Source organism: Brassica rapa, chromosome A10 (genome assembly GCF_000309985.2).
Source record: "Brassica rapa cultivar Chiifu-401-42 chromosome A10, CAAS_Brap_v3.01, whole genome shotgun sequence".
NCBI lineage: Eukaryota > Viridiplantae > Streptophyta > Magnoliopsida > Brassicales > Brassicaceae > Brassica > Brassica rapa.
In genome coordinates, this window is record NC_024804.2 from 11,877,972 (window position 1) to 11,904,402 (window position 26,431).

At 38.5% G+C, this 26,431-nt stretch overlaps 5 protein-coding genes across 7 annotated transcripts; 4 read left to right on the forward strand and 1 right to left on the reverse strand.

The window, feature by feature from the left end:
* Positions 1–5,616: 5,616 nt before the first annotated feature.
* LOC103845134 lies at positions 5,617–6,798 on the reverse strand. Of its 2 annotated transcripts, XM_009121967.3 has the most exons (4): positions 6,610–6,775; positions 6,494–6,531; positions 6,285–6,402; positions 5,617–6,188 (listed from the first exon to the last, which is right to left on the reverse strand). In XM_009121967.3, exons 3-4 carry the CDS (start codon positions 6,350–6,352, stop codon positions 5,801–5,803), a joined length of 456 nt encoding a protein of 151 aa, XP_009120215.1. In that variant the 5' UTR covers positions 6,353–6,402; positions 6,494–6,531; positions 6,610–6,775; the 3' UTR covers positions 5,617–5,800. The 2 variants fall into 2 exon arrangements, with proteins under 2 accessions (XP_009120215.1, XP_009120214.1); XM_009121966.3 differs by lacking the exon at positions 6,494–6,531 and having other exon boundaries at positions 6,610–6,798.
* Positions 6,799–8,734: 1,936 nt separating this feature from the next.
* On the forward strand, positions 8,735–15,626 carry LOC103845136 (IQ domain-containing protein IQM5). The gene is made up of 8 exons (XM_009121968.3): positions 8,735–12,198; positions 12,309–12,820; positions 12,897–12,990; positions 13,114–13,179; positions 13,264–13,352; positions 13,446–13,533; positions 13,622–13,954; positions 14,039–15,626. Exons 2-8 carry the CDS (start codon positions 12,327–12,329, stop codon positions 14,396–14,398), a joined length of 1,524 nt encoding a protein of 507 aa, XP_009120216.1. The 5' UTR covers positions 8,735–12,198; positions 12,309–12,326; the 3' UTR covers positions 14,399–15,626.
* A 1,026-nt stretch (positions 15,627–16,652) lies between these two features.
* LOC103845137 (casein kinase 1-like protein 12) lies at positions 16,653–20,017 on the forward strand. The gene is made up of 13 exons (XM_009121969.3): positions 16,653–17,010; positions 17,077–17,117; positions 17,201–17,270; positions 17,363–17,511; positions 17,572–17,667; positions 17,788–17,858; positions 17,939–18,000; positions 18,081–18,144; positions 18,226–18,310; positions 18,385–18,511; positions 18,583–18,732; positions 18,822–18,913; positions 19,553–20,017. Exons 1-13 carry the CDS (start codon positions 16,935–16,937, stop codon positions 19,769–19,771), a joined length of 1,302 nt encoding a protein of 433 aa, XP_009120217.1. The 5' UTR covers positions 16,653–16,934; the 3' UTR covers positions 19,772–20,017.
* Positions 20,018–21,068: 1,051 nt separating this feature from the next.
* Positions 21,069–22,889, forward strand: LOC103854516 (glycylpeptide N-tetradecanoyltransferase 1). Of its 2 annotated transcripts, none has more exons than XM_009131457.3 (2): positions 21,069–21,270; positions 21,421–22,889. In XM_009131457.3, exon 2 carries the CDS (start codon positions 21,440–21,442, stop codon positions 22,724–22,726), a length of 1,287 nt encoding a protein of 428 aa, XP_009129705.2. In that variant the 5' UTR covers positions 21,069–21,270; positions 21,421–21,439; the 3' UTR covers positions 22,727–22,889. The 2 variants fall into 2 exon arrangements, with proteins under 2 accessions (XP_009129705.2, XP_009129706.2); XM_009131458.3 differs by having other exon boundaries at positions 21,104–21,270; positions 21,437–22,889.
* A 748-nt stretch (positions 22,890–23,637) lies between these two features.
* LOC103845139 (lycopene epsilon cyclase, chloroplastic) lies at positions 23,638–26,413 on the forward strand. Its single transcript, XM_009121973.3, has 10 exons — positions 23,638–24,123; positions 24,248–24,428; positions 24,509–24,644; positions 24,730–24,840; positions 24,906–25,008; positions 25,078–25,221; positions 25,303–25,410; positions 25,497–25,716; positions 25,799–25,931; positions 26,022–26,413. Exons 1-10 carry the CDS (start codon positions 23,833–23,835, stop codon positions 26,185–26,187), a joined length of 1,593 nt encoding a protein of 530 aa, XP_009120221.1. The 5' UTR covers positions 23,638–23,832; the 3' UTR covers positions 26,188–26,413.
* Positions 26,414–26,431: the final 18 nt, after the last annotated feature.

Sequence of the window (26,431 nt, forward strand, 5' to 3'; positions counted from 1 at the left end):
GCGTAACTGGTGCCGTGATTACAGGTAAGAGTAGAGATAACTTGATTGCAAAGCTTCCTTTAACCCTAGTCTCTCTTGAGAATAAGGTTAATGCTGGAAGATGATCCTTTATTGATAATTAGATATGTTTATATAGGGCTATTACAAATCATAACCCTAAGTAAGAAAGGAAAAACTACTTAATATCTAAAATAGGAAAAATACCAAAACGTCTATAATGCTTTAAAGAAAATACTAGTTTCTAGTCTTCTTTCTCTGGTACGTGATACCATAACGTGTATCATTACTCTCCTCCTCGACAAGGAGCTTGTCCTCAAGCTCTATCTCTGGAAATGCTTCACATAACTTCTCTGCATCTTCCCATGTCGCAGTCTCCGATTCTTCATTCCACTTGACAAGAATTTGTCGAACACCTCCATGAATGCGAGCTCGAAGAAACTTGATTGGTGTAGCCGGTAACACTCGTCCCTGTAAAACCGGTGGTAGCAGAGGCTCTGTATTGGGTCGGTCTCCTTTGTGCGCTTTAAGTAGTGAGATGTGGAAAACATCATGAATTTGAGACCCAGCCGGAAGACGGAGACGATAGGAAATTGTTCCCACACGAGCTAGTACTTCAAATGGTCCATAAAACTTGGGAGATAGCTTTGTGAACGCTCTCTTTGCGACGGTGAGCTGTCTGTAAGGATGTAACTTCAACCAAACCCAGTCTCCAATATTGAATTCAGCTGCGCGATGATGTTTATCATATACAGCTTTCATTCTGTTCTGAGCTTCCATCAAACGTTCCCGTGCCACTGTTAAGAACTCATCTCTTCTTTCCAACTCAACATCAACAGCTTCAACTTTGGAACTTCCTATAGCATAGTCTAAAAGTCGAGGTGGTTCTCTCCCATAAACCATCCTAAACGGCGTATCTTTGAGACTAGTGTGGTAGGATGTGTTGTAGCAATACTCAATCCAAGGAAGCCAAGCAAGCCATTGCCGTGGCTCATCTCCTGTAACACACCGAAGATACATCTCTAACGTCCTATTAACCACCTCCGTTTGTCCATCAGATTGCGGTCGATAGGCAGTCGTGAAACACAGGTTAGTACCCATAAGTCTGAACAATTCACGCCAAAAAATGCTACGAAAGACCTTGTCTCTGTCTGATACAATTGTTTCTGGAATCCCATGCAATCTTACAATGTCTCGGAAGAAAGCTTGAGCTACAGAAACAGCAGTATAAGGATGACTTAAGGCAATGAAATGTGCGTATTTAGAGAAGCGACCGACCACCACCAGAATAACTATTTTTCCTGAAACTTTTGGCAATGCTTCCACAAAATCCATAGAGATATCAGCCCATATTTTAGTTGGAATCGTCAGTGGTTGCATCAATCCTGCGGGTTGAAGTGTTTCCCATTTATTTTTCTGACAAACCTGACAAGTACTCACAAACTCTTGAATACTCTTCTTCCACCCTTTCCAATAAAAATCCCTGCGAATACGTTCCATAGTCTTTTGGACACCTTCATGGCCAAAGTTATGAAAACCAATCATTACTTCTCGCACCAATTCTGAATTGGGATCCAAATAAACAACTCCTTTGCGAAAGATAAGACCATCCTTTGCTTCCCACAGTTCTGATTCTTCTCCACGAATAATTCTATCTCTGAGTTCTCCAAGTCTCTTGTTGGTCTTAATCTCTTGACGGATTCGGGACAAAATACCGCTTGTAGAGCTGTGTAGGGCATGAAGTTGACTAACCTCTTCTGGTCCATTGTCATCACGCCTAGATAGAGCATCAGCGACCTTATTGGTCATTCCAGAACGAAACTCGACTGAAAAGTCAAAACCAAGTAGTTTACTAATCCAATGAACTTGAGGAGATGTCGAGAGCCGTTGTTCTAGTAGATACTTAAGACTGTAATGATCTGTTCGTATGAGAAACCGGCGGCCCCACAAATATGGTCTCCAATGAAGCACTGCCTTTGACAACCCAATTAACTCCCTCTCATACGCTGCGAGCTTGACATGACGAACTGCTAACGTTCTGCTAAAAAAAGCGATAGGATGTCCATCTTGTTGTAGAACTGCTCCAATACCACTCCCAGAAGCATCACATTCCACAACAAATTCTTTAGTAAAATCGGGTAGTGCCAATACTGGAGATTCAGAAAGAGACTTTTTCAAGGCGAGAAAAGCCTGTGTTGCAGTCTCGTTCCAACCGAATCCCGTTTTCTTTAAGAGTTGAGTCAATGGTGCAGCAATGATGCCATAATCTTGAATGAATTTACGGTAATATCCAGACAGGCCCAAAAATCCCCTTAATGCACGAACTGTAGCCGGTTGAGGCCACTCCGTGATAGCCTCAATTTTTTTCCGATCAACTTGGACTCCTTCATGAGAAATAACATGTCCAAGATAGCCCACTTCCTGCTTCCCAAAGGAACACTTAACTCTTTTTATCAGTAACTGGTGTTCCTGTAATACTTGCAACACATACTCAACATGTCGCACATGCTCTGCCCATGTCTTGCTATAGATCAAAATATCGTCAAAAAAGACCAAGACGAATTTTCGAAGGACTTTTGTAAACAACGCATTCATCAAGCTCTGAAAGGTGGATGGGGCATTCACAAGGCCAAACGGCATTACCAAGAATTCATAATGGCCATGGTGTGTGCGGAATGCCGTTTTCTCAATGTCTTCGTCAGACATGCGGACTTGATGGTAGCCTGATGTTAAATCAAGTTTTGTAAAGAACCGAGATCCATGTAGCTCATCAAGAAACTCATCCACGACTGGAATTGGAAACTTGTCTTTCACAGTGATCTTATTAAGATCTCGATAATCAATGCAGAAGCGCCAAGTATTATCTGCTTTCCTCACTAGTAGCACCGGTGAAGAGAATGGAGAACTACTTGGTCGAATCACCCCGTTGCGAAGCATCTCAGTGCACTGTTTTTCTATTTCATCTTTAAGGAGGTGCGGATAACGGTATGGACGTACTGCCACCGGATTTGACCCTTGAAGCAAACGAATCCTATGATCGCAATCCCGTTTTGGTGGCAGACCAACTGGTATCGCAAACACCGAACGGTATTTCTCTAGAACCATATCTAGCAAGTCCGACGTGGGCACCGGGTTGAGAGTACAAATCCTCTGCTTTGGCGCCTGTGGTATGCGTTGTATACTAGTTCCTGGAGTCGTAAACACTTCTTCTTCCTCGGAGAACCAGTGTTCCAATCCCTTCGAGTCAGCACCTAAAGCATGAAGAGATATATTTGTCTTGCCACGTTCTTCCGCTTCTCCGTGCCATATAACTGGGGTGGAGCCATGATTGAACTCGACAGTTTTATTTGGTCCATCCCATATCACTCTTCCTAATGCATTCAACCATCTGATTCCAAGAACCACATCGAAACCTTTCAAAGGAATTGCAAAGCAGTCAGTTTTGAATTGGTGCCCTTGTACCGTCATTGACATGTTTTGACAAAATCCTTCTATTGGACATCGCCCTCCGTTGGGAAGAGCTACGAACCGGCCAGGTTTCCGATGCATCGGGATGCCCAACTTCTCTACCAAACTGCTCTTGATAAAGTTGTGAGTGCTCCCTGTATCAAGTAATACCCAACCTTTTCCTGTCATGATATTAGCTTGTACTTGAAAGGTTCGCTCGTTTTGTTCCCCATTCATGGCGTTTATGGAGATTTCTAACTCGTCTTCCTCAATCCACTCATCGTCTTGATTATCTCCCTCCATGACTGGCATAATATGAAAGAGAACCGGAGTACAAACATGGCCAGGTGTGTATAAGTCATCACAATTGAAACAAAGCCCTTTCGCTCTTCGATCCGCCATCTCTGCTGGCGTTAGTTTTTTCCAAAATTTCTTCTGGCCCGTTTGCTTTTGAGGTCCTGGTTTTGGAGTTTTAACTTCTGATCCTCGATTCTCTTGCCGAGCTGAGACACCAAGGGTCTTAGTGATAGGCGCTAGATGACCACCAAACATCCTGGTGCGTTTATCATTGTCAATCTTGTACTCGTTATCTCTAGCATACTCTATGGCTTCAAAAATTGTTTCAGGACGCAGATATTCAACTTCTTTCCGTAAGCTATCTGTCAACCCGGCACAGAATTGCCATAGTTGTTGATCATCCGAGAGTCTAGTTTGTCGGCTTAGACATTCTTCAAACTGACTGCAGTACTCATCCACTGTTCTCGTGTGTCTAAGATTTGACAATTCTCCCACTGGGTTCACTGCATCTGCCTTTCCAAATCGACTTTTGCAGATCCTTTTAAACTCCCCCCATCCAAGCCTATGTGTTACCAATCGTCGCAAGTTGATGATCCAGTGGTATGCTTGGCCTGTTAAAACAAAAGTCGCTTGTCTAACTTTCGTATCATCACTGAAAATTCTTTGGTCCACAAAGAAGTCATCACACTTTTGTAGCCACTCCATAGCATCAGTTGTCCCATCAAATGGTGGAAACTCTATTTTGGCTGCTTTCACACATCTTCTGTCGAAATTGTTGCTTCTGTCCTCACGAGTTTCGTAATATCCTCCTTCCATCAACCCTTCCGAGTTTCGATAATCTCCAACATTTGGATGTGAGTCGTGTGGTGCCGCTCCAATTGGTCTTACATTCCAGTCTCCTCCTCCATCTGTCCTCCTATGCCCTCGTTCTCTTCCTACAGCTCGGTTTGGCCACGGTCCCCCAGAGAACCCATAATTGGACTCGTTTGCCAAACCACAACTCCTCACCGGAATGTCTTTATCAGCTTTGGATGGTGTAAAACTCGTACCAGCTCTGGTATCGAATGATATTGCCCCCTTGCTCCCCTTACTTCCACTTAATATTTCAACTTCAGAAAGATCTTCGGGTGAGAATTTGATCGTCTTACCGCGATCCCCGTTAGTAGTTTCGTGATGCACCATTCTCTCTTGTAGAGTTTTCATATTATCATCTATCTTTGCATTCATCGATTGCATCATCTCCATCATCTTTGCGATCTGTTTCGAAAGCGCCTCAGTGTCCCCCATCGAATCGTTCGGCTCTGATACCAAATTGATACGAGCCGCTTGTGCTCGCGTAACTGGTGCCGTGATTACAGGTAAGAGTAGAGATAACTTGATTGCAAAGCTTCCTTTAACCCTAGTCTCTCTTGAGAATAAGGTTAATGCTGGAAGATGATCCTTTATTGATAATTAGATATGTTTATATAGGGCTATTACAAATCATAACCCTAAGTAAGAAAGGAAAAACTACTTAATATCTAAAATAGGAAAAATACCAAAACGTCTATAATGCTTTAAGGAAAATACTAGTTTCTAGTCTTCTTTCTCTGGTACGTGATACCATAACGTGTATCATATTTCTCTTGATCATCACTGTGTTACCAGTTCCGATACGTAAACCGTATCACTTCGTTTAAAGACAGCATTCTCTTCACTCTCTGTTCTTCTCAGCTAACGAACTTCTCATCGATATTTTGAAAAAAAAGATGACATCAGAAAGTTCAAAAAAAAAAAGGTTTGCTAATATATATAAGATCTTTCATATTCCATCTCTGTGGTTACATCCTAAACCCTCTAAACTATGATTTATATTACCTCTTGCAACTTTCGAAATATTAAGATTTTGTAGGAACAGAGTTATACGCGTAACATCTCATCTACAAAACAAGATTTGGTCTGTTAAGGTAACAATTCAGAGTACCTAAAAAATCAACAAACTCACTGAAAACTCAAACCAAATCTCTTATCACAACAGCTAGCAAACAAGTTCATGATCATCATCAATCGTACGAATGATTCAGTCTTTCTTATTACTACCCCAAGGAGAACAAATCTTTTCAAGCCCCTTCCCAAGAGAGCATCCGAGTCCAGCTCTTTCCTTCTCAGGTGAGACAGAGTGAGAACGCTTTTGAGAATCAGAACCGTCAGCCTCATTCTTCCTGGGATGAATGGTTTCAACGACGGCCTCGATCTCTTCCTTGGCTCTCTCGAAAACATTGGGAGCCTTCACTTCGTTAACAGGCGTGTTCTCGTCGATATCATCACTCCTTCCATGAGTTTCTTTGTGGTGATGATGGCGATGAGGTTTCTCCTTGGAATGGAAGAGAGATTTGATTTCTTCCTTGGCCTTTCTCATCATATTCGGTTTCTCCTCGGATTTGATTTCCATCTTGTCAGATTCGTCCCTAACAACATAAAGCATTGCAAAATCAAAAAGATTGAAACTCTGATTCATCATCATAGAATTAGACAGAGAGAGAGAGAAAAAAAAAAAAAAAAACCTGGAACTCTTGCGTTGATGAATAGCACCAATAACAGCATCGATCTCCTCTTTGGCTCGTTCAAACATGTTCGGTGCTTTGACTTTGCTCTCGTCAATGTCCGAACGATGTTCATCACCTATATAACATGAGATCCACAACTTAACCACACTACTGTTGATGACCAAATCGAACATAAACATAAAACATCGGTAATAACGTTGATCAACCTCGCTAACTCACACCACTAAACCCCAGAAAAATAAATCTGCGACAACAATAACCAAATTGGCTTGAAAAATCTCAAAATAAAACAAGCAAACAGAGAATCTCATGATCAATTTACCAGAAACAGTGTTGGGACCAGTCATCGTCTTGCTTTGATCGACGGAGAATGGGATTTTCTAGGGTTTTTGCTCAGAGAGACAATTTTCGTTGAAGAAGGAATTTGTATCATCGGCAGGACTGGTCTGGTCTCTCTTTGAAAACGAACCAGACTGGATTACCAAAATATTGGGTCCCACACTTTCAATGTTTTAAGCTAATTATAAAGTATTTAATCAATCATTATTACCACATAACCATCTTCTGATGGGCCTTTATTTATAACGGGCTTGGGCCTTCATCAATTTTGTGTGTTTCCTTTATATTTACACATTTTCGGACAGAAGTCCAAACAAAATTTAAAATTTTAATCCGACCAGTTGGTGCGTTCCCAACAACCATCCAAAGCTAATGCGCAGGAGAGTGTCTGGTCTGACTTTCAAAATACTTTGTATTTTGAAAAATACACTATTTAGATTACTCAACATTTCGACGATAATACTAAAAATAAAAAATCTTTATTAGTAGCTTGTTTCTTGACCGAGCTATTAGCCCTAATCTGTTTACACTCCACGGGTCTGAGTGGTAAAATGTAGAGTAATCTAAATAGAATAAAACAGAGTAATTGAGAGAAAAGAAAAATAAATTATTAGTGTTGTAATTAAGGACAAATCTCCAAAATAGCACATTTCTAAGTTTATATCACAAAAATAGCACTCAAAAATAAAATGACCAAAATAGCATTTTATCTTTTGAAAAATTTAAATTTTTTTATTTTTCAAAATTTGAAATCTTATCACCAAAACCTCACTTTTTAACTATAAACCCTAAAACCTAAACTCTAAACCCTAAACCCTAAATTCTAAACCCTAAATCTCACCTCTTGAATGCTATTTTTGTAACTTTTGGCCTTGAGTGCTAGTTTGGGAACAAAAACTTGATTTAGTGCTATTTTGGTCTTTTTCTCTAAATTTAATCTAGGAATTCATGGGTTCGAGTGCAGTTGGGAGGTGATTATCTTGACGAACTTTCGGGCTCAATACGGAAAACCCTGCTAACCTGTGGTCACTGGTGGGATTTACATGGGATTGTCACCAGCCCTCCTAGATGCCTCGGCGGGTTTCCCGGCTAAGCTCCGGTGGACGGTCATTGACGATAGTCAAATTTTTTCGAGGTTCCGGATAACAAGATCATAAAAAAAATTATTAGTGTTGCTTTGCATTTTTCTAGATAAAGAAGAGGAAAAAGGGAACAAAATTGTGATAAAAGAAAAAAAGAAAAAGAGAAACACATGTTAGCGAGAAAAAGAGTAATTTAAAAGAAAAAAAAAATCTTTTCGCATGAATGGTAAAACTAAGCTGAAGTAACAAAATGTTTTACTCCAAACTTTTACTCAAATAGTTATATTGTCACACACTACGTCTGAGGCAAAGTGTTTTATCTGGACTTATAGGTGCGCAATTCCAAAGATCTAATTCAATTCAAACTTTGATATCCTGGTCTCGGGTCAAGCCAAGACAATAAGAAAGGAATGATCATACAATATAATTTAACTTAGAATAAGTCCAATGGAGAGTTCTCGAAGAAAAATCTGAAATATATGTACAAATATATATATATATATATATATATATATGTTTTAGTTGGAGTATTTAAAAAATAATGAGAACCTCTTTTTAAAATATCTCATATTATTCATGATTTTAAGATACTTAAAGGAAAGGGTTTGGGACGCTAAAATTTCTTTTTAAAACAGTTCGAAAACTTGTGGTTAAGTGATAAGGGGAAAGGTTTGGGACGCCAATACATTTTAAGTTCGATCCACCTGATATGCAAAACTAAGTCACATTTTTTGTGGAAACCTAACATGGATATGAACTATTTCTTTCGGCTCATTTGAATATCTGGAGAGATAGTTTATCTATGGGATACACCTCCATTTAGAGATTAATCTGGGTCTTTACATAGATCTGACTTCGAAGTTAATCAAAAAAAAAAACTTAAAACAATATATTAATAACATACATAGTTTAATTCATTTTGAGAATCTTTGTAAGAACCCTCTTTAATCGTGTTCTTACCATATGAATTGAGGATTGTGGTATCTTAGCAGCATCTCTTTTTAGGGCATTTATTCCATTGAGATATGTGGCAGCACGTTGACAAAAGAGAAGAATGTGTAATAGAACAACTCGTAAAGTCATAATACCAAATCGATATCGAAAAATGTGGCTTGCTTTTCTTGAACTTTTAATTAGCTAAAGTTTTACACTTGTAACATTTTGGACTTAACGCTAATACGTAATGTGTTTTTATTTCTCACCCATGCGAGACCTTTTTGTCTGAACAACAGAAAAAAAAAAAGTAAAAAGAATATTCAGATTAAAATACACGTACTTACGGTCTTACTTGTTGAACAATGTCCGTTGCTTGGGGTGGTGTTTTACTTGGTAAATAAGCATAAAGTTAAAACCCTTTTATTACGCCTCCCAGTGCACATGATGAAGTCAATTCTTACGTTTACAAAATATTGTTATTCAAAACTAGAATATTCTATTCAAAATTGAGAAATTGGTTTGTCGATTAAAATATTCAATATTTGCACATATAGTTTTAAGATACTGTTTTATAACTAAAAACATTTGATAGTATTGATACGATAAAGATTAAGGCTGCGATTTTGGTTAGTTTAAGGCTGCGATTTTGTTTGCATTAATAAACCAAATATCTTGAAGTCTGAACTAATGAACACGTACGCTGCGTAGTTGACTATAAACAATAAGAAGCTCCTTTTGGAAAGCCCCAAATGTAAAGGGACTTGACCCAAATTGGTTGACTCTACATTTTACACCTTTCCACCCCGAACAGGTTTTGGTCCTCTCTTGTTGTCTTTATCACATTCATTTATGGTTGCTTTCTTTGACCGTCATAAATTATACTCATATTTATTTTACTAACATATTAGTGTTATTAATTGGCTGGACAACTGAGATCAATTAAGGAATGTATTTTCACTTATAAGATTGGCTTTGCACTATCGTAATCGTAAATTCGCAATCATATTATTTAAAGTTTTGATATGCAGCAACATGCACACCGCGTTTTCTCACCAAACTCGAATGTTATAGAATTGATTCGACTAGTGTGGAATTCTGTAACCAAAAGAACGAGAAAATTAGTCCCACGAGGCTACGACGAGGACAGGAACTTCCTTAATTACACGGTTTCGTTTACTAGTTACAACGTTATGATCTAATGGTTTCACGATATTATATGAAACAAAAATGGTGTTGTTATATATATTAAGCTACTGTATAGAGCACTATTTTGTATCATGTCGCTAGTAAGATACCAGCTCAGTAGCTCACAGGAGAAGAGTTCAACATGATTATTTTATTTCACGATTATGTCTTCATGTGTATTCTTAACACAGTATTAAGATAAGTTACAAGAAAAAATTACATTGTTGAACTCATGGGGATCATAAAAAAAAGATATTTACCCCAATAGACCACAACAATTAGTATAATATTAGGCCTATAGCTAAGATTTGTAGATTTGATATGGGTTATATGACCCCCCTTGACTATAAGTTGGTTCCACCACTTGGCAAAGAGTACCGTCAAACGTAGATTTCATATGGCGCTCAGATGATATATTTAGGTGTGAATTTTTGTAAGTTAGATAAAATGCACACAAATATTTATAACCACGTAATGATGTTCTAATAACAGGTAATATTTGGGTTGATAAAAGCACTTCACTATATTTTATTGTGTTGGTACACAAATATAAAGTTAAAACCATTGCTTACGGCTCATTTAAATATTCAAATAAATGATCCATTTGTAGACTGCATATTTTTTTAGGAATTAGTTGAGCATTTTCATAAGTCCACAGTGCCTAGGTTAAAAAATAATATATACTGATTAGCATAAACAGAAGTAGAACAGTACGTTGACTGAAACAAAAATAACTAGTGGATAGTTATCATGATCGGGACATAAAATTCTTTTTTTTTGAAAAAGGGTTTTCATTAATATTTTTTTGTTTTTTTTCCAACAGAAATTAAATAAAGCCCAACTACAATCCCAAATGGGCCCAATTAGACAAAACCTAGAAGAGTAACAAGCCCAAAATAGCCCAAAAGCTGGCGAAAACCCTAGCTCCGAGCCTCACCCTCTCACGATGAAGCCGCCACGTCGGAGATCAGGAGACCGCTGACGCCAAGACCAGAAACCGACCTCCGCCATAAGTGCTACCGCCTGGATAGAGAAGAACCTCACCGGAAGGACTATGTAGGGACTAGGTGAACGCCGGAGAAAAGAACAGAGAACCCAAGAATCCGAGAGCCAAGCAGATCCAGTCCAAAGACCGTTGCCGTAATCAGCCGCCTCCGGTGATCTCTTTCACGCCTCTCCGCTGCCCTCAAAACGGAAAGCTTACTTGAGGCACCGGAAGTTCATGCTACCATATCCCAGTTCCGCCTTGAAAACCATCTCCTCACCGAGAGCCACCACCCCCCTTCACAGATCTGCTCCACTCGACTCCAAGAAGCGAGCTCTGACCAAATCTCCACCGAAAACCCCTGAGGAAGCGATGACCTAACTCCGTCCTCAAGAACTAGGAAACGCAAAGAGCCGCCGCCATCGATCTGACAGAAACCGAACCACTCACAACTTCAAATCTGAATCGCCACCAAGTCCTCTTCTAGATCTGTTAAATCACGGATGCAAACCCAGGCAAAAAGAAATAAAAAGAAAGATGCCTCTCACAATCTCACGGTAGAAATTGGAGAGGGAGGTTGAATCGATGGCTTTGTGGTCAGGAGAGAGAAGAGAGGTTTTTTTTCTGGAACGATTGTCCTCGAGTGGGACATAAAATTCTGAAATGCACATAAACTGGAAAGACGAAAACATTGTATAACCAAGAACGAGGACATATTCAAAGATGCCACGATTCATACGTAACGCCGTGCGTATATCACATTGAATTGTAAGTGAGTATGTAAATATGTAATATATAGAGAATGTATACTTCTAACAATGTCAACAAAAATATATAAACCCTTTTCTCAAAATAATGTATATAGGTTGTAAGATTATACAATAATTTGACGACGTATGCAAAGATGATCCACACATGTTACACGCCGTACGTATATAACACACACTCAAATATTGGTTCAGTTATGTTTATACAATAATATATGTATACTTCTAGTAGTGCTATAAAAATGTAGAAGATAAGTCGTGAGTACGATTATCTAACCGATACGCGGACGTATTCAAAGATGTCCCACACGCTAGTATGTTTTATAAATCAGAGGAAAATGTTAAAGCTTTGAATAAAGACTCAGAAAAATCTTCACTGCGTATCCTAAAGGTTCAGTCACAAACTTTTCTGAAGAAAATCTAATAATTACGTCATATTTATTTATCAGTTAATATATAATAACACTGCTTATATATATATATATATATATATATAGAAGACGGGCAAAGAAGAGACATTAACAGAAACAGAGTTCTTCTTTTGTATTTAATTGGTCTCTCTTTTTGCCGCCAGAAAAAGATACAGCGTTCGACAAACTTCTTTACATCGTAACAGTGTATGTATCTTCCTCAATCTTCGGATTTCAACTGAAACTAGTTTCCTTTCTCGTCTCTTGTCTGAATCACTAATTTTAGTTCTTTTTTTTTTGTTCAACCCTACTTTTAGTTCTTACAGGTAGCTTTCATGGCTTTATCTTTTGGGTGCTTACAAAGAGGCAACAGTTTCAAGAAAGATTCACAAGAGTGCGAAACACCGAGACTTCTGAAAAGCCCAGTAAAAATGTATCTGGAGAAGACTTTATCGTTCAAAGATTTGGTCGAGAAGGGGAACAAATACAAAGATGAAAATTTAGGGGTCAAAACGAGAAAAAGTGTAAACTTGAAGGGTCCTAAACCAGATAACATGGTTCTTCTTGAGAGGAGTCTCTCGTTCACAAGTCTAGTCCAGGTAGAGCACAAGGAAGAAGAAGAAGGCTCGTCTCCAAAACGTAGGAACAGGGGCAAAATGGGAATCTCGGGGAGTTTAACGGCGTTAAGTCTACCACAACCTCCGCCGTTTTGGTCTCCGAGACCATCAACGGAGCTTGACGCTGCCGCTGTTACCTTACAAAAGGTTTACAAGAGTTACCGAACGCGTCGAAATCTCGCTGACTGTGCAGTAGTCGTTGAAGAATTATGGTACGTCAAGTTATAATTTTTACAAAGTTAAATTTACAAAAACCGAATATGTCATATGAAATTATGTTTGGTTTAGGTGGAAAGAATTGAAATTGGCAGCATCAGAACCGAACCGAACCAACCAGACGGCTGTGTCGAGGTGGGCAAGAGCTGGAACAAAAGCAGCAAAGGTAATTTACTATGAAATTGGTCACGTAGACTAACATTTTTATAATTTATTATATAGTTTTTTTTCTAACATAGTTAATCACTTAATCTCATACATCATCATAATTTGATTGTATGTTTTATAGGTAGGGAAAGGTTTGTTGAAAGATGATAAAGCCCAGAAACTAGCTTTGCGACATTGGTTAGAAGCTGTAAGTTTATGCTTTATTTAGTTTACTTTAGTCTGATATGGATATTATACTTTGATATATAATAATGTTTTTTTTTATATATAGATTGATCCACGTCATCGGTACGGGCATAACTTACACTTATACTACGATGTTTGGTCAGTAAGCGAGAGTAGTCAGCCATTTTTCTTCTGGTAAATTTCACACAAAGTTGGTCAAAATATTATTTCAATTTTCCGCAGTTAGTTTAGCTGATTCGATGGCAAACATTTTGAATGATACCAAAGGTTAGACATTGGAGAGGGCAGGCAAGTGAATCTTACCAAATGTCCAAGAACGCTTCTTCAACGACAATGCATCACTTACCTTGGTCCGGTATGTATTCATAGTAATTCGGTTAATTCCGGTTATCAAATAACTATACCTAAATTTAATTTATGGTTCGGTTTGGTTATATTAACAGAAAGAGAGACAAGCATACGAAGTCGTAGTGGAAGGAGGGAAACTAGTCAACCGACAAAACAAGAACCTCGTTGAGACCATCGAAGGAACAAAGTGGATCTTCGTGTTAAGCACGACAAGAAAACTATACATTGGTCAAAAGGAAAAAGGTCGGTTTCAACATTCGAGTTTTCTCTCCGGTGCCGCCATTACTGCTGCCGGTAGAATTGTTTCACACGGCGGAGTTGTAGAAGCTGTGTGGTCATACAGTGGTCATTATCGCCCGACGGAAGAGAATTTCCAAGAATTTATCGGGTTCTTAAAAGAAAACAGTGTGGATCTTACCAACGTTAAGGTGATTATAAAAATGAAAGGATATTAAGTTTCATTAAATTTAACTCAAGTACATAATATTGATGATTAAATTTTGTTTGTTTAGTTGAATCCGATTGACGATGATAAGTATATTGTCTCTAATAATGAGGGAAGCACTAAACCGCTGAAATCCGAAGGTAGAGATGAAACCACGGTTATTCCGGTTGAACCGCCGGTAGAGGATTCCGGAGAACAAAAACGTTTCATGTGCAAGTGGAGTACCGGAAATGGACCTAGGATCGGGTGTGTGCGGGACTACCCTATGGATTTGCAGATCCGAGCGCTTGAACAAGTCAACCTTTCTCCTCGTGTGGTCAATGGAAAGATGGGATTATTTGGTCCAATACCTTCGCCAAGGCCTAGTCCAAAGATTCGAGTCTCCCCTAGACTATTTTGCATGGGTCTTCCAAGTCCGAGAAACTAATTTCTCGTTTTTTTCCTGATCTGATCATACATGTTCTTTTTGTCACCTCTCTGATCTGGGGTGATTCTTTAACAGGGTTACAACTTTTACACATTTCAAATAATTTAATTTTCCATAATTTTTAAGGTTATAGTAACCTTTATTTACTTTGTAACACCGCTTCAATATCATTATTTTATTTACAGAATTAATAATATAACACATTTATTGACAATAGCTTTGTGTTTGCTGTTGAAATGAATCCATTTGTACGATACAAATACAATATTCTATCTAATCTTTACCAGATTTGTTTTATTAATCTGAGTTCCATACTATATGCAAACGGAAATGATTTTCAAACTTTTTTTATGGTGCAAAGATCCGAGGATCTCTAAAATGATGTGTGGATCCGTTTGAGTTCTTTAGCTACTTGCATCATTCTCGGTCTGTCTTCATTACTCTCCTGGCAGCAGCTCAGAGCAAGTGCAATACACGATTCAAGTGTCAATTTCTGGGCACATGTGATGTCCTTCATTAACATTGGATCAATTAGTTTTTTTTCTCATACAAACCTTTCACATAGCTAATAGCTAGTGGGGTCACCATCAGAGCTAGTGGAGACGAGAGCTGGTTTGCCAGTGAGGAAAACCATCAACAAGACTCCAAAGCTGTACACATCTGTATATTCTGTCACTACTTTTGTGTAAGCGTATGATGGATCAAGGTATCCTAATGATCCTATCACCAAATCAACTTCTATTCTTGATTTTCCCTCTGGGAGAGTTATGGACATTGAGAAATCGGAAAACTTGGCGGTCAAGTTCCTGTCCAAGACAATCCTATATTTTTTAAAACCAATGTTGTAGCTGCAAAACCAAAGGTCAGAGTTACTTCAAAATCTAAATTAAGATTTTCACTTATACGTGTGGACAACCGTAACAACATCCGATAACATAAACTTTCGTTGGACCAAAAATCTTGGTATATCATCATTGTCTTGTGTCGGTAACATACGAGTCGCTAAAGATGACGATATAATTGACTATTTTTATCTCTTTGAACTTTGTTGATGTCTCATTATGAGACATATCCACACACTTCAAAACAGTGTTTACTGATTAATATTTGTTAGAATAGGATCGAAGATCTCATTATGAAGGAGTAACTAAGTAAAAAGTAATAAGATTTTCTGATTCAAAAAATGAAAGCCGATAAAAGTCAGATATTCAAAACGAAACAAAAAATTTAACGGTTGACTTTTCGTATATTTGAAATGGCTTTGATCAACAAAAGTTGAGGTTTAAAATGGAAAATTTTAAAAAGTTAGTGATTAAAATGGTTTCACGGAAGTTGAAGATTATTTTGGTTTTCTCTGTAAGTTGAGAATGAAATGGACAATTATTTAACTTGTAACATCTGCTTCAAGATCATATTTTTTGTTCAAATTCATATAATGTAATCACATATAATATGTTAATTATATAGTCATAAAATATAGTATGCTCAGCTGCCCACCATGAATTTTTTTAGTTAGCAGAATTTTATACAAAATTTTGATAATGCCAGTAAAAAAAAAATATAAGTAATTTTTTTTTCTTCAGCCGGATAAAAATTGTTTCTAGATCAACCCGTACCTGTATGCAGAATGAAAAAATTTCAAAGATTTTTTAATCAACAATTTTCTCTTGTAAAGCAACAGTAAGTCAGTTATGCGATTATTAATGGTTTATTTATTTTGCTACTCGACGACTGAGTACAATTATTTAGATATCTTCCTCGTACAACGTATGATTAGAATATAGACCAGTAAAGTCGATATACGGAGAGAAGAGACGAATCACGTGCCGATTACGTCTGGTGTCGAGCATTGACTGTATTACCTAGGAGGATGTGAGGTCATGTGAGAAACGACTTTTTACCGGTCACCAACGGCACGCGTAGCCCTCACCCTTGGTAACCCATTTCTCTCTCGTAGCCAGTCCAAATTAATTTAAAAAAATATTTAATTAGTTTTAAACACGCGTGATGTGTACGTTCAGCAGCTACCCAAAGTAAAACCGAAACCAAAACGAAAGAACCGATTTGGAAACTCAAATTGGTAATATCCTTTCATTGAAGTATAAGAGGGGGGTGTCAGCGTAACGTATTGTTTGAAAAAGGAAATGATTAAATGTAGCATTGTTAACCGGATATCCGGTTAAATAGAACCGGGATATTTGGAACCGTGGGAGCTGAGAATAAGGAAAGAGAAGAAAAGGAAAAGACCCAAACTTTGAGAAACAAAAAAAAATCAAGAAAAGCTTCCTTTTCTCCTCGTGTTTCCAATTCGCGTGAAGAAAGAGAGAGAGAGAGAGACATTCCTTTTGTTCCCAGATCGCGAGAAGGAAGATATATGCCAACTGGGTTTCTCTGTTCTCAGCCCTAAGTTTCCCAGAAAAAAATGGGATCTTTCCTTATTTGTTTCGGATTTGCGCTGATTCTGGTGTGTTAAAAGTTTGTTCCTTGGAAGAGAGAGAGAGAGAGAATCATCCTAGTTAGGGCTTAGGAGGCATCGATGGAGCATCTTGTGGGGAAAAAGTTTCGGCTGGGAAGGAAAATTGGAAGCGGTTCTTTTGGAGAGATCCATCTCGGTTCGTACCCTCATTTTAGATTTTCTCGAACCTTCTTGCTAACGTTATTGTTGGTGTTTCTTTTAGGTACTCATATTCAAACCAACGAAGAAGTCGCCATCAAGCTTGTGAGTTCTTTTCTTTGCTTTGCTTTACTGATTCGTTACTGCTATATAAGTGTAATCTTGTTTATCTTTTAATTTTATTGCAGGAAAATGCCAAGACAAAACATCCACAGCTGCTCTATGAATCCAAGTTATACAAACTTCTACAGGGAGGAAGTAAACATTTCGTCTCTGATCAAACCATCTCTGTTTTTGTTCTCTCATACACATGTCCTTAGTTACTGGTGAACCTTCTTTAATAATGGCAGCTGGTGTTCCAAATATCAAGTGGTTTGGTGTAGAAGGTGACTACAATGTGCTGGTCATGGATTTACTTGGCCCTAGTCTTGAAGACTTGTTCAATTTCTGTAGCAGGAAACTTTCTCTCAAGTCCGTCCTCATGCTTGCTGATCAAATGGTACCATCTCTCTCTTTTTCTTTTAGAGACTTGTTTAGTGATTGATTCTCTTATATTCAGATAAACCGTGTTGAGTATTTCCATTCGAAATCTTTCCTTCACCGAGATCTCAAACCAGACAATTTTCTCATGGGGCTAGGAAGACGCGCAAACCAGGTTTCCTTTTCACATATACATGTTCTTATTTTTTTTTTTTGAACACGGTACATGTTCTTATTTTACTTTTGAAGTTATTACCTCTGGAAGTGACTCCTTACTGAACTTTATGTCTAAAAGGTATACATCATCGACTTTGGTCTTGCTAAGAAGTACAGGGATAACACTACTCATCAGCACATTCCTTACAGGTGACATATGATTGTATTGTAATCTTTCTTCTTCGTACTGCACAATTCTCTAACCTCTGCTTCCGTTTTCTAACTTTTAGAGAAAATAAGAATCTCACTGGAACTGCAAGATATGCTAGTATGAATACTCACTTGGGAATTGGTAAGCTTGACCAACAACCAACTGCTGTAGATTGATACTTCGTGTTCCTTATATTAACACCCTTCCTTCTTATCATACAGAACAAAGCCGAAGGGATGACCTAGAATCTCTTGGTTACATTCTCATGTACTTCCTTAAAGGAAGGTGTGTATAATTCCCCACCTACATGCCTCCTTGTTACACATCGTTCTTCACATTCCTTAATAGAATGTATTTTTTGTTTAGTCTTCCATGGCAAGGACTTAAAGCTGGAACCAAGAAACAAAAGTACGAGAGAATCAGCGAAAAGAAAGTCTCTACTTCCATTGAGGTAAAACTTCTCATTCACATTCCATTTACTTCAAACTTCTTGTCATTAACACAACTTGCTTCATCTTCCTCCAGTCTTTATGCCGTGGCTACCCATCAGAGTTTGCATCTTACTTCCATTACTGCCGCTCACTTCGGTTTGATGACAAACCGGACTACGGTTATCTCAAAAGAATATTCAGAGATCTCTTTATCCGTGAAGGTTTTTTAAGATCTCTTTCTTTCCCTCTTCTTCCCAAATCCAGACTTTCTTACATATTTTCTTTATCGCAGGGTTTCAGTTCGATTATGTCTTTGACTGGACCATACTGAAGTACCAACAGTCACAACTGACAGCTCCTCCAACCCGTGGCCTCGGAACTCCTGCAGCTGGAACAAGTGCGGCTTTGCCTCCAGGATTGACCACCATGGATAGATACGCAGGTGTGACCTTCAGTTTGAGTGTTTGAAGCTTTTATAAAACTTGGAAAGTTGTAAAGCTTTTGTTTGATTGTTTATGTGTTTACTCGAAGGGGAGGATGAAGGAGGAAGGCCACCGATGGATTCATCAAGAAGGAGAACGTCTGGTGCTCTTGACAACTCTGGCAACTTGAGAGCCCCAATGGTATGAAAACAATTGCTCTGTTATTTTCTCTAGACACCCCAAAAGCTTAAGAGTTTTAGCAATCTAATAGCTCTTCACTGATCCAAGTTGTAAAACAGTTTCTTAACATTTGGAATCTCAAGTTACTGAGAGAACCACATAAATATATAAAAAAACATTTTTTATTGGAAAATTGACATTTTAGGGTCTAGAATATTTTATAGCATATTTTAGTATGCATCTGAATTGGTTTATTGTAGCATATTTTAAAAACTTCAAAATTTGTCAGCATTCCAAATCAAATTCCGGTTTAGTATGCATCTGAATTGGTTTATTTCAGCTAATTAACCAAATCAATTACCTGATTTCAAATGAGAAAATCGATAAAAAACCACAAACTACTCTTTTTTTTTCTTTAGCACCAAACCACAAACCACCTTATAAGATCTCATTTTTAGTGTAAATGACACTTCTGTAAGTGGGGACTTCAAAAATTTGTATAAAATTGATTTGTTCTTTTTCATATTTGATGCATTATTTTTATTTTTTTGGATGAGATTTTGTTTTTGAAAATTATCATAATTCTTGTATGAAAATAAATAGGGACTCCTTACTTTTGAAGACCAGTAAATAATTTAATTTTTCATTACATATTAATAGATGCATAGCTCGTCGGTGTTCGCGCAATCAGCAGGATCATCAAGGAGATTAACATCGGAGGAGCTACAGAGGTCCCGTACGGGCAGCGGATTAAGAAACACAGCGGTGGTTACAACGTCGGAAGGGAAGAGGTCTTCTTCCACCCGAAAACATTACGACTCTGCGATCAAAGGCATCGAGACTCTTCAAGTCTCCAGCGAAAGGTTTCACCACCATTGATGATGATTCATCTGTTAGAGATAAACATGTCGTGTTTGTTTGTTAACTCAGAAGTTATTATTTATAAATAGTTTTCGGCTCTATATTGGAGAAACTAGAAAATTTGTTACATTTTGTTTGTTTCTTTATAATTTTTGATTTTGATCTTTTCTAAATTCATTTTGTTGGGATTTGTTTTGTTTTACTACGAAGGAGATTTGAAACCATCGAGTTATAGCTTTTAGCGATGTGAAAATGTACTTTTCAGCATATATTATTTGTGTTTTGTCTAGCTGAAATTTCCATCAATAAGAGTAAAAGACCCATTAACATGGAGAACTAATTAATCAAGCAACTTATATTCTCTATATTTATATTGTTTGTTTTAAAGATGCTTGAATAACAATTGCAGACAGTAAGTAGAAGCACCGTAGCCTAGTGGTTATGGTTTAAAGGTTTCTACACCCAGGTCTAGGGTTCAAATCTCAGACTATGCAATTTCTTGCAGATTGCACAGGAAATCCAGGTTTCAATTCCCGGAGCAAGCGATTTATTCAACAATTATGCGATTACGGAAGAAAGGCTTACAAGAGTTTCTCAACATGGTGCAAGTAAATCCGGTCAGGCGTGATCTTCATAGGACGGCTCAAATGAGGCAGTTAGGCGTAGATCCTCATAACGCAGGTAGTATTGTCGGTGATCGAATCGTCTTTGTAATATTTCTCATAATTGTAATATCTAAATAAATCCCCGACAAAAAAAAAAAAACAATTGCAGTATTTGCTAAACTTGACTATGTATTTAATCCATATATAAATTATCAAGTGGGATGAGCATCTAATCAATTTTTAACTATTAGTCTGAAGTTTTAATACCTTTTAAATGTTCGTTCATAGGTGTTATTGGTTTATATATTTTGATTGATTTAGAAATCCATATAGTATTTATAAATTCAAGTAAAACATGCAAATCTGGAGGTTTTTCCTCGGATTTGAATCTTTGTATTTTTAACTAAAAAATCCAAACAAATCCATTCAAATCCATTATAAAATTAAATATATTAGTAAATCCGTAGATTGAATAATACTTGATTTGATATAGAATTTATGAATCATTAAACCAATAACACATGATTTTAATATATATTTGAAAATTATAGAACCAATAATACTAGATTTAGTTAAATTTTTTAAATCCATTAAAATACAACAAACAATACGAATGAGACTTGATTGTATTAATTGAAGACAAATAACAAGACCATTGATAAAGAAGGTGGGTAAATGGAAATAAAAAGGAATTAAGAGGGTGCAAAATGCAATAAACTGAGAATTATAAGATTCTATCCGGCCCCCATTGGCCATAACCTCAAACCTCACGCCTTCGTCCTTCCTTTATTCTTTCCTCCTCTCACAAGAGTTTACTCCCTCATCGAACCCTAATCATCCCAGAGAGATCTGATAGCTCTTTCTCGGAGGATCGGCGAGAATCTGCTGAGTCTTCCTCTTCGAGCAAAATCGGTGAGTCTTCTTGATCTTAATATCGTAAGATCTGAGCTCGATCTCGCTAGATTCATTATCTTAAGTTCGATCTCGGCGCGATTCGCATGTTAGACACATCGATATGACAAATTGAAACAGTTTTATAGAAATACATTTTTGATTTTGTAGAAGAACTTAGCTGTAGGAAATGGCAGACAACAATCCACCACCAGAAGAGAACCAAATCGTCGAATCCTCCACCACAAAGGACGACACGTCACTCGAAACCATAGTCCGACGCTTCCAAGAGTCAATGTCAGACTCTAAAACCCACAAGTTCTGGGAGACTCAGCCCGTGGGCCAGTTCAAAGACATCGGCGACACTAGCCTTCCCGAAGGCCCAATCGAGCTCGCTACGCCCTTATCCGAGGTCAAGCAAGAGCCCTACAACCTCCCTTCCGTCTACGAATGGACCACCTGCGACATGGCCTCCGACGACATCTGCTCCGAGGTCTACAACCTCCTCAGGAGCAACTACGTCGAAGACGACGAGAACATGTTCAGGTTCAACTACTCCAAGGAGTTTCTCAGGTGGGCCTTGCGCCCCCCTGGCTATTACCAGAGCTGGCATATTGGAGTCCGCGCCAAGACTAACAAGAAGCTTGTGGCTTTCATCAGCGGTGTGCCCGCGAGGATCAGGGTGCGTGATGAGGTTGTTAAGATGGCTGAGATCAATTTCTTGTGCGTTCATAAGAAGCTTAGGTCGAAGAGGCTTGCTCCTGTGATGATCAAGGAGGTGACTAGAAGGGTGCACTTGGAGAATATCTGGCAGGCTGCGTACACTGCAGGTGTTGTGCTTCCCACGCCGATCACCACGTGTCAGTACTGGCACAGGTCGTTGAACCCGAAGAAGCTGATCGATGTTGGGTTTTCGAGGCTTGGTGCGAGGATGACGATGAGCAGAACCATCAAGCTTTACAAGTTACCTGAGGCGCCGGTCACTCCTGGGTTCAGGAAAATGGAACTGCTTGATGTCCCTGCTGTCACGCGGTTGCTGAGGAACTACCTTAGCCAGTTTGGAGTGGCGACTGACTTTGATGAGAACGATGTTGAGCATTGGCTACTCCCGAGGGAAGATGTGGTTGACAGTTACTTGGTTGAGAGCCCTGAGACTCATGATGTCACTGACTTCTGCAGCTTCTACACCCTCCCGTCGACTATCCTTGGCAACCCGAACTACACGACGCTGAAGGCTGCTTATTCCTACTACAACGTGGCCACACAGACGTCGTTCCTCCAGCTGATGAATGATGCGCTGATCGTGTCTAAGCAGAAGGGGTTTGACGTGTTCAACGCGCTGGATGTGATGCACAATGAGAGCTTCTTGAAAGAGTTGAAGTTTGGTCCGGGAGATGGTCAGCTTCACTACTATCTCTATAATTACCGTTTGAGAAGTGCGTTGAAGCCATCGGAACTTGGGCTTGTTCTCTTATAAACTCTCTCCTCCATAACTTGTTTTTGATGTCATTGGTTTGGTGTCAACAAACTTAAAATTTCGTGTTTCTCTTTTGTTCTTCTTTGTCTGAACTATTTATCTCATGGGGTTACTGAAACTGCGGTTGAATTCTTTTGGCAATGCGAATTGGAGTTTTCCAGAAGTCTGATTAGTGTTACTTGTGTAGTAGCTGTGTGTGCATTTCACTTGTGTGACAGATAAAAAAAGAGACTTGGCCCTGACAGTAAAGTCAACGTAGATATACCTCTATATCTCGTGATTATCAGTGGGCAGTGTGACTAGATAATTGTAGATTATGTTAAGATTTTAATGCTCGTGGCAGTGGATGTGAACTGAAACTGGTGAGTTACAGTTTAGAGAAGTCAACAATCCTTAAGAAACTCACATTAAGCTTAAGTAATCTACGAAACAATGAACATTATGTCATCTTTGTTTCGGATTTGTCTTTGAGTAGGTACGTTGTTGATGTGAACTCTATGTTTCTTCAAGTACATTGTTGATCTGAAAATTCTGTTTCTTCTTTTTGTTTTTTTTTTCATGACTATCGTGGCTTGTAAGTGAATCACATGTCTTATTGAAGATATTAAATATTGAATGGAAATCGTTACAGCTCGAATATCTGTAACATTTTGAACTAAAAGCTCAAAAAACAAACAGAGAAGTGAGATTTAACTCGATTCATGCTTTAAACACAAGGCCCGTTCGTACAGCCCATAAGTAACGGACGCAAAACCATACACGACGTTGTTGTACTTTGAATTGTAATAGCCAATCAAAAACTTACACGTGTCTTTGGTAAACGAAGAACGTTCTACTCTTCATTACTTAACACCAATCAAAGAATTACACGTGGAGAAAAGAGTCAGGTCATAAGCAGCGGTTCTAATTCTATCCTCCTTCCTTATCGTCCTCTCGTCTTCAACGCTCTCTTCCTCAGTCATCATCGTGAAACATTTATTGATTACAAAACAAAAAAAAAGAAAATATTTACCAAGGAACAATGGTGTGAGAGGTTTTCGTCTCCGCGCAGAAGATTTTTATTTATTTATATTTCGGTTTTTACTTCTGAGTAGAATTATACTACAATGGAGTGTGTTGGTGCTCGTAATTTCGCTGCAACGGCGGTCATAGCTTTTCCGTCTTGGAGTTCTTCGCGTAAAAACTATCCGGTGGTTAATAGATACAGCTTTAGTAATCTCCGGTGCGGTTTTGTTAAAGTCAGAGCTAGCGGCGGCGGAGCAGGTTCCGGTTGCGTGGCGGTGAGAGAGGATTACGCCGACGAGGAAGACTTCGTGAAGGCTGGTGGTTCGGAGATTCTATACGTTCAAATGCAGCAAAACAAAGACATGGATGAACAGTCTAAGCTTGTTGATAAGGTAGGTCAACGTTTTGCCGTTGACTCCTTTGATCTTGCATTTGCTTCAGACAGGTCATGTCTGAGTTTTTGAAGCTTTTGTCTTATTGATTGTGTGTGTGTGTGTGTTTTTTTAAATATAACAGTTACCTCCTATATCAACTGGTGGTGAAGGTGGTGGTGCTTTGGACCTAGTGGTTATTGGTTGTGGTCCTGCTGGTTTAGCCTTGGCTGCAGAATCAGCAAGGTTAGGTCTCAAAGTTGGACTCATTGGTCCTGATCTTCCTTTCACTAACAACTACGGTGTTTGGGAAGATGAGTTCAACGGTAATGATCTAGCAGTTACTATCTCCATGGTCATATTATAATAAAACTATTTTGTGTGTTTATTGTTTTACTCTTTGCAGATCTTGGCTTGCAAAAATGTATTGAGCATGTTTGGAGAGATACCCTTGTGTATCTGGACGATGACAATCCTATTACCATTGGTCGTGCTTATGGAAGAGTTAGTCGACGTTTACTTCACGAGGAGCTCTTGAGGAGGTAATTAAAAAAATGCTTCCACTCTTAAGAGAGACATTTCACTAGTTATTAATAGTTCATCTCCTGACAATTAATTTTCTGATAGGTGTGTGGAGTCAGGTGTCTCGTATCTTAGCTCCAAAGTTGAGAGCATAACAGAAGCTCCTGATGGCCTTAGGCTTGTTTCCTGTGAACAAAACACCCTTGTTCCCTGCAGGTAAGTTGTAACAAAAACGTGTTTGGGTACAGTGTCAATGGTTCTGACATTCTAGACAAATGCAGGCTTGCCACTGTTGCTTCTGGAGCAGCTTCAGGGAAGCTCTTGCAATACGAAGTTGGGGGGCCTAGAGTCTGTGTCCAAACTGCTTACGGCTTGGAGGTTGAGGTATAGTAATCAAATTATGATACTCCTGTAAGAAATTTGTATTAATCTCTGTTTGAAAACTCTTTGTAGGTGGAAAACAGTCCATATGATCCAGAGCAGATGGTGTTCATGGATTACAGAGATTATACAAACGAGAAAATCCGGAGCTTAGAAGCTGAGTATCCAACGTTTCTCTACGCCATGCCTATGACAAAGACAAGAGTCTTCTTTGAGGTTCCTTCTCTCTTCTTCTGTTTTAATCATTTTATCACTAAAAGTCTATTTGCTTATTTATTAGCTGGAGTTTCTTTGCAGGAGACATGTCTTGCTTCAAAAGATGTCATGCCCTTTGATTTGCTTAAAAAGAAGCTCTTGTTGAGATTAGAGACACTCGGTATCCGAATACTAAAGACTTATGAAGAGGTAAACCTATATAAACGAACAAAAGTATACCTTCGCTTGTTGAGCAAACAGTATAAACTTCTTTGGTTGGTGCATAAAAAAAACAGGAATGGTCTTACATCCCAGTAGGTGGTTCCTTGCCGAACACGGAACAAAAGAATCTCGCCTTTGGCGCTGCAGCTAGCATGGTACATCCTGCAACAGGCTATTCAGTTGTGAGATCTTTGTCTGAAGCTCCAAAATACGCATCAGTCATCTCGGATATACTAAAACAAGAGTCTACGACTTCCTTCACCAGACACATCAACACCAATATTTCAAGACAAGGTGAGGCTCTATATAAACCACCACTGAGTTTACATCTTTTAGACAATTTATAAAAACTTGTGAGCTTGTTATTCTGTGCCAGCTTGGGATACTTTATGGCCACCAGAAAGGAAACGACAAAGAGCATTCTTTCTCTTTGGTCTTGCGCTCATAGTTCAACTCGATATCCAAGGCATTAGATGCTTCTTCCACACTTTCTTCCGCCTTCCAAAATGGTAAGCCATCCATCCACTGATTCTTGATTCAGTTAACAAACAATGTATGGAAAAATCAAGAAAGTGATGTTTTTGTTTTCTTTTGCTCAGGATGTGGAGAGGGTTTCTAGGATCAACATTAACATCAGGAGACCTCGTTCTATTTGCTTTCTACATGTTCATCATTGCACCAAACAACTTGAGGAAAGGTCTCATTAATCATCTTATCTCTGATCCAACCGGAGCAACCATGATTAAAACCTATCTCAGAGTATGATTCTCTCCTCCACTCTTGGGTTTGTATATAAATGAATAATCCATCGACGAATGGCATGTGGGTTACTAGGAAAATTTGTAACAAACGTGTATAGAATCTATTATTCACAAGGTATGTGCCTAAAAAGATTGAGAGAAGGATAGTCTTTGCCATTTTATTTAAGTACAATCCATTCTCGTTGTTACATTAGTGCAAATACTCGTTAATCTATACACTTTCACTTCAACTTTTGTGCAAAAGTATA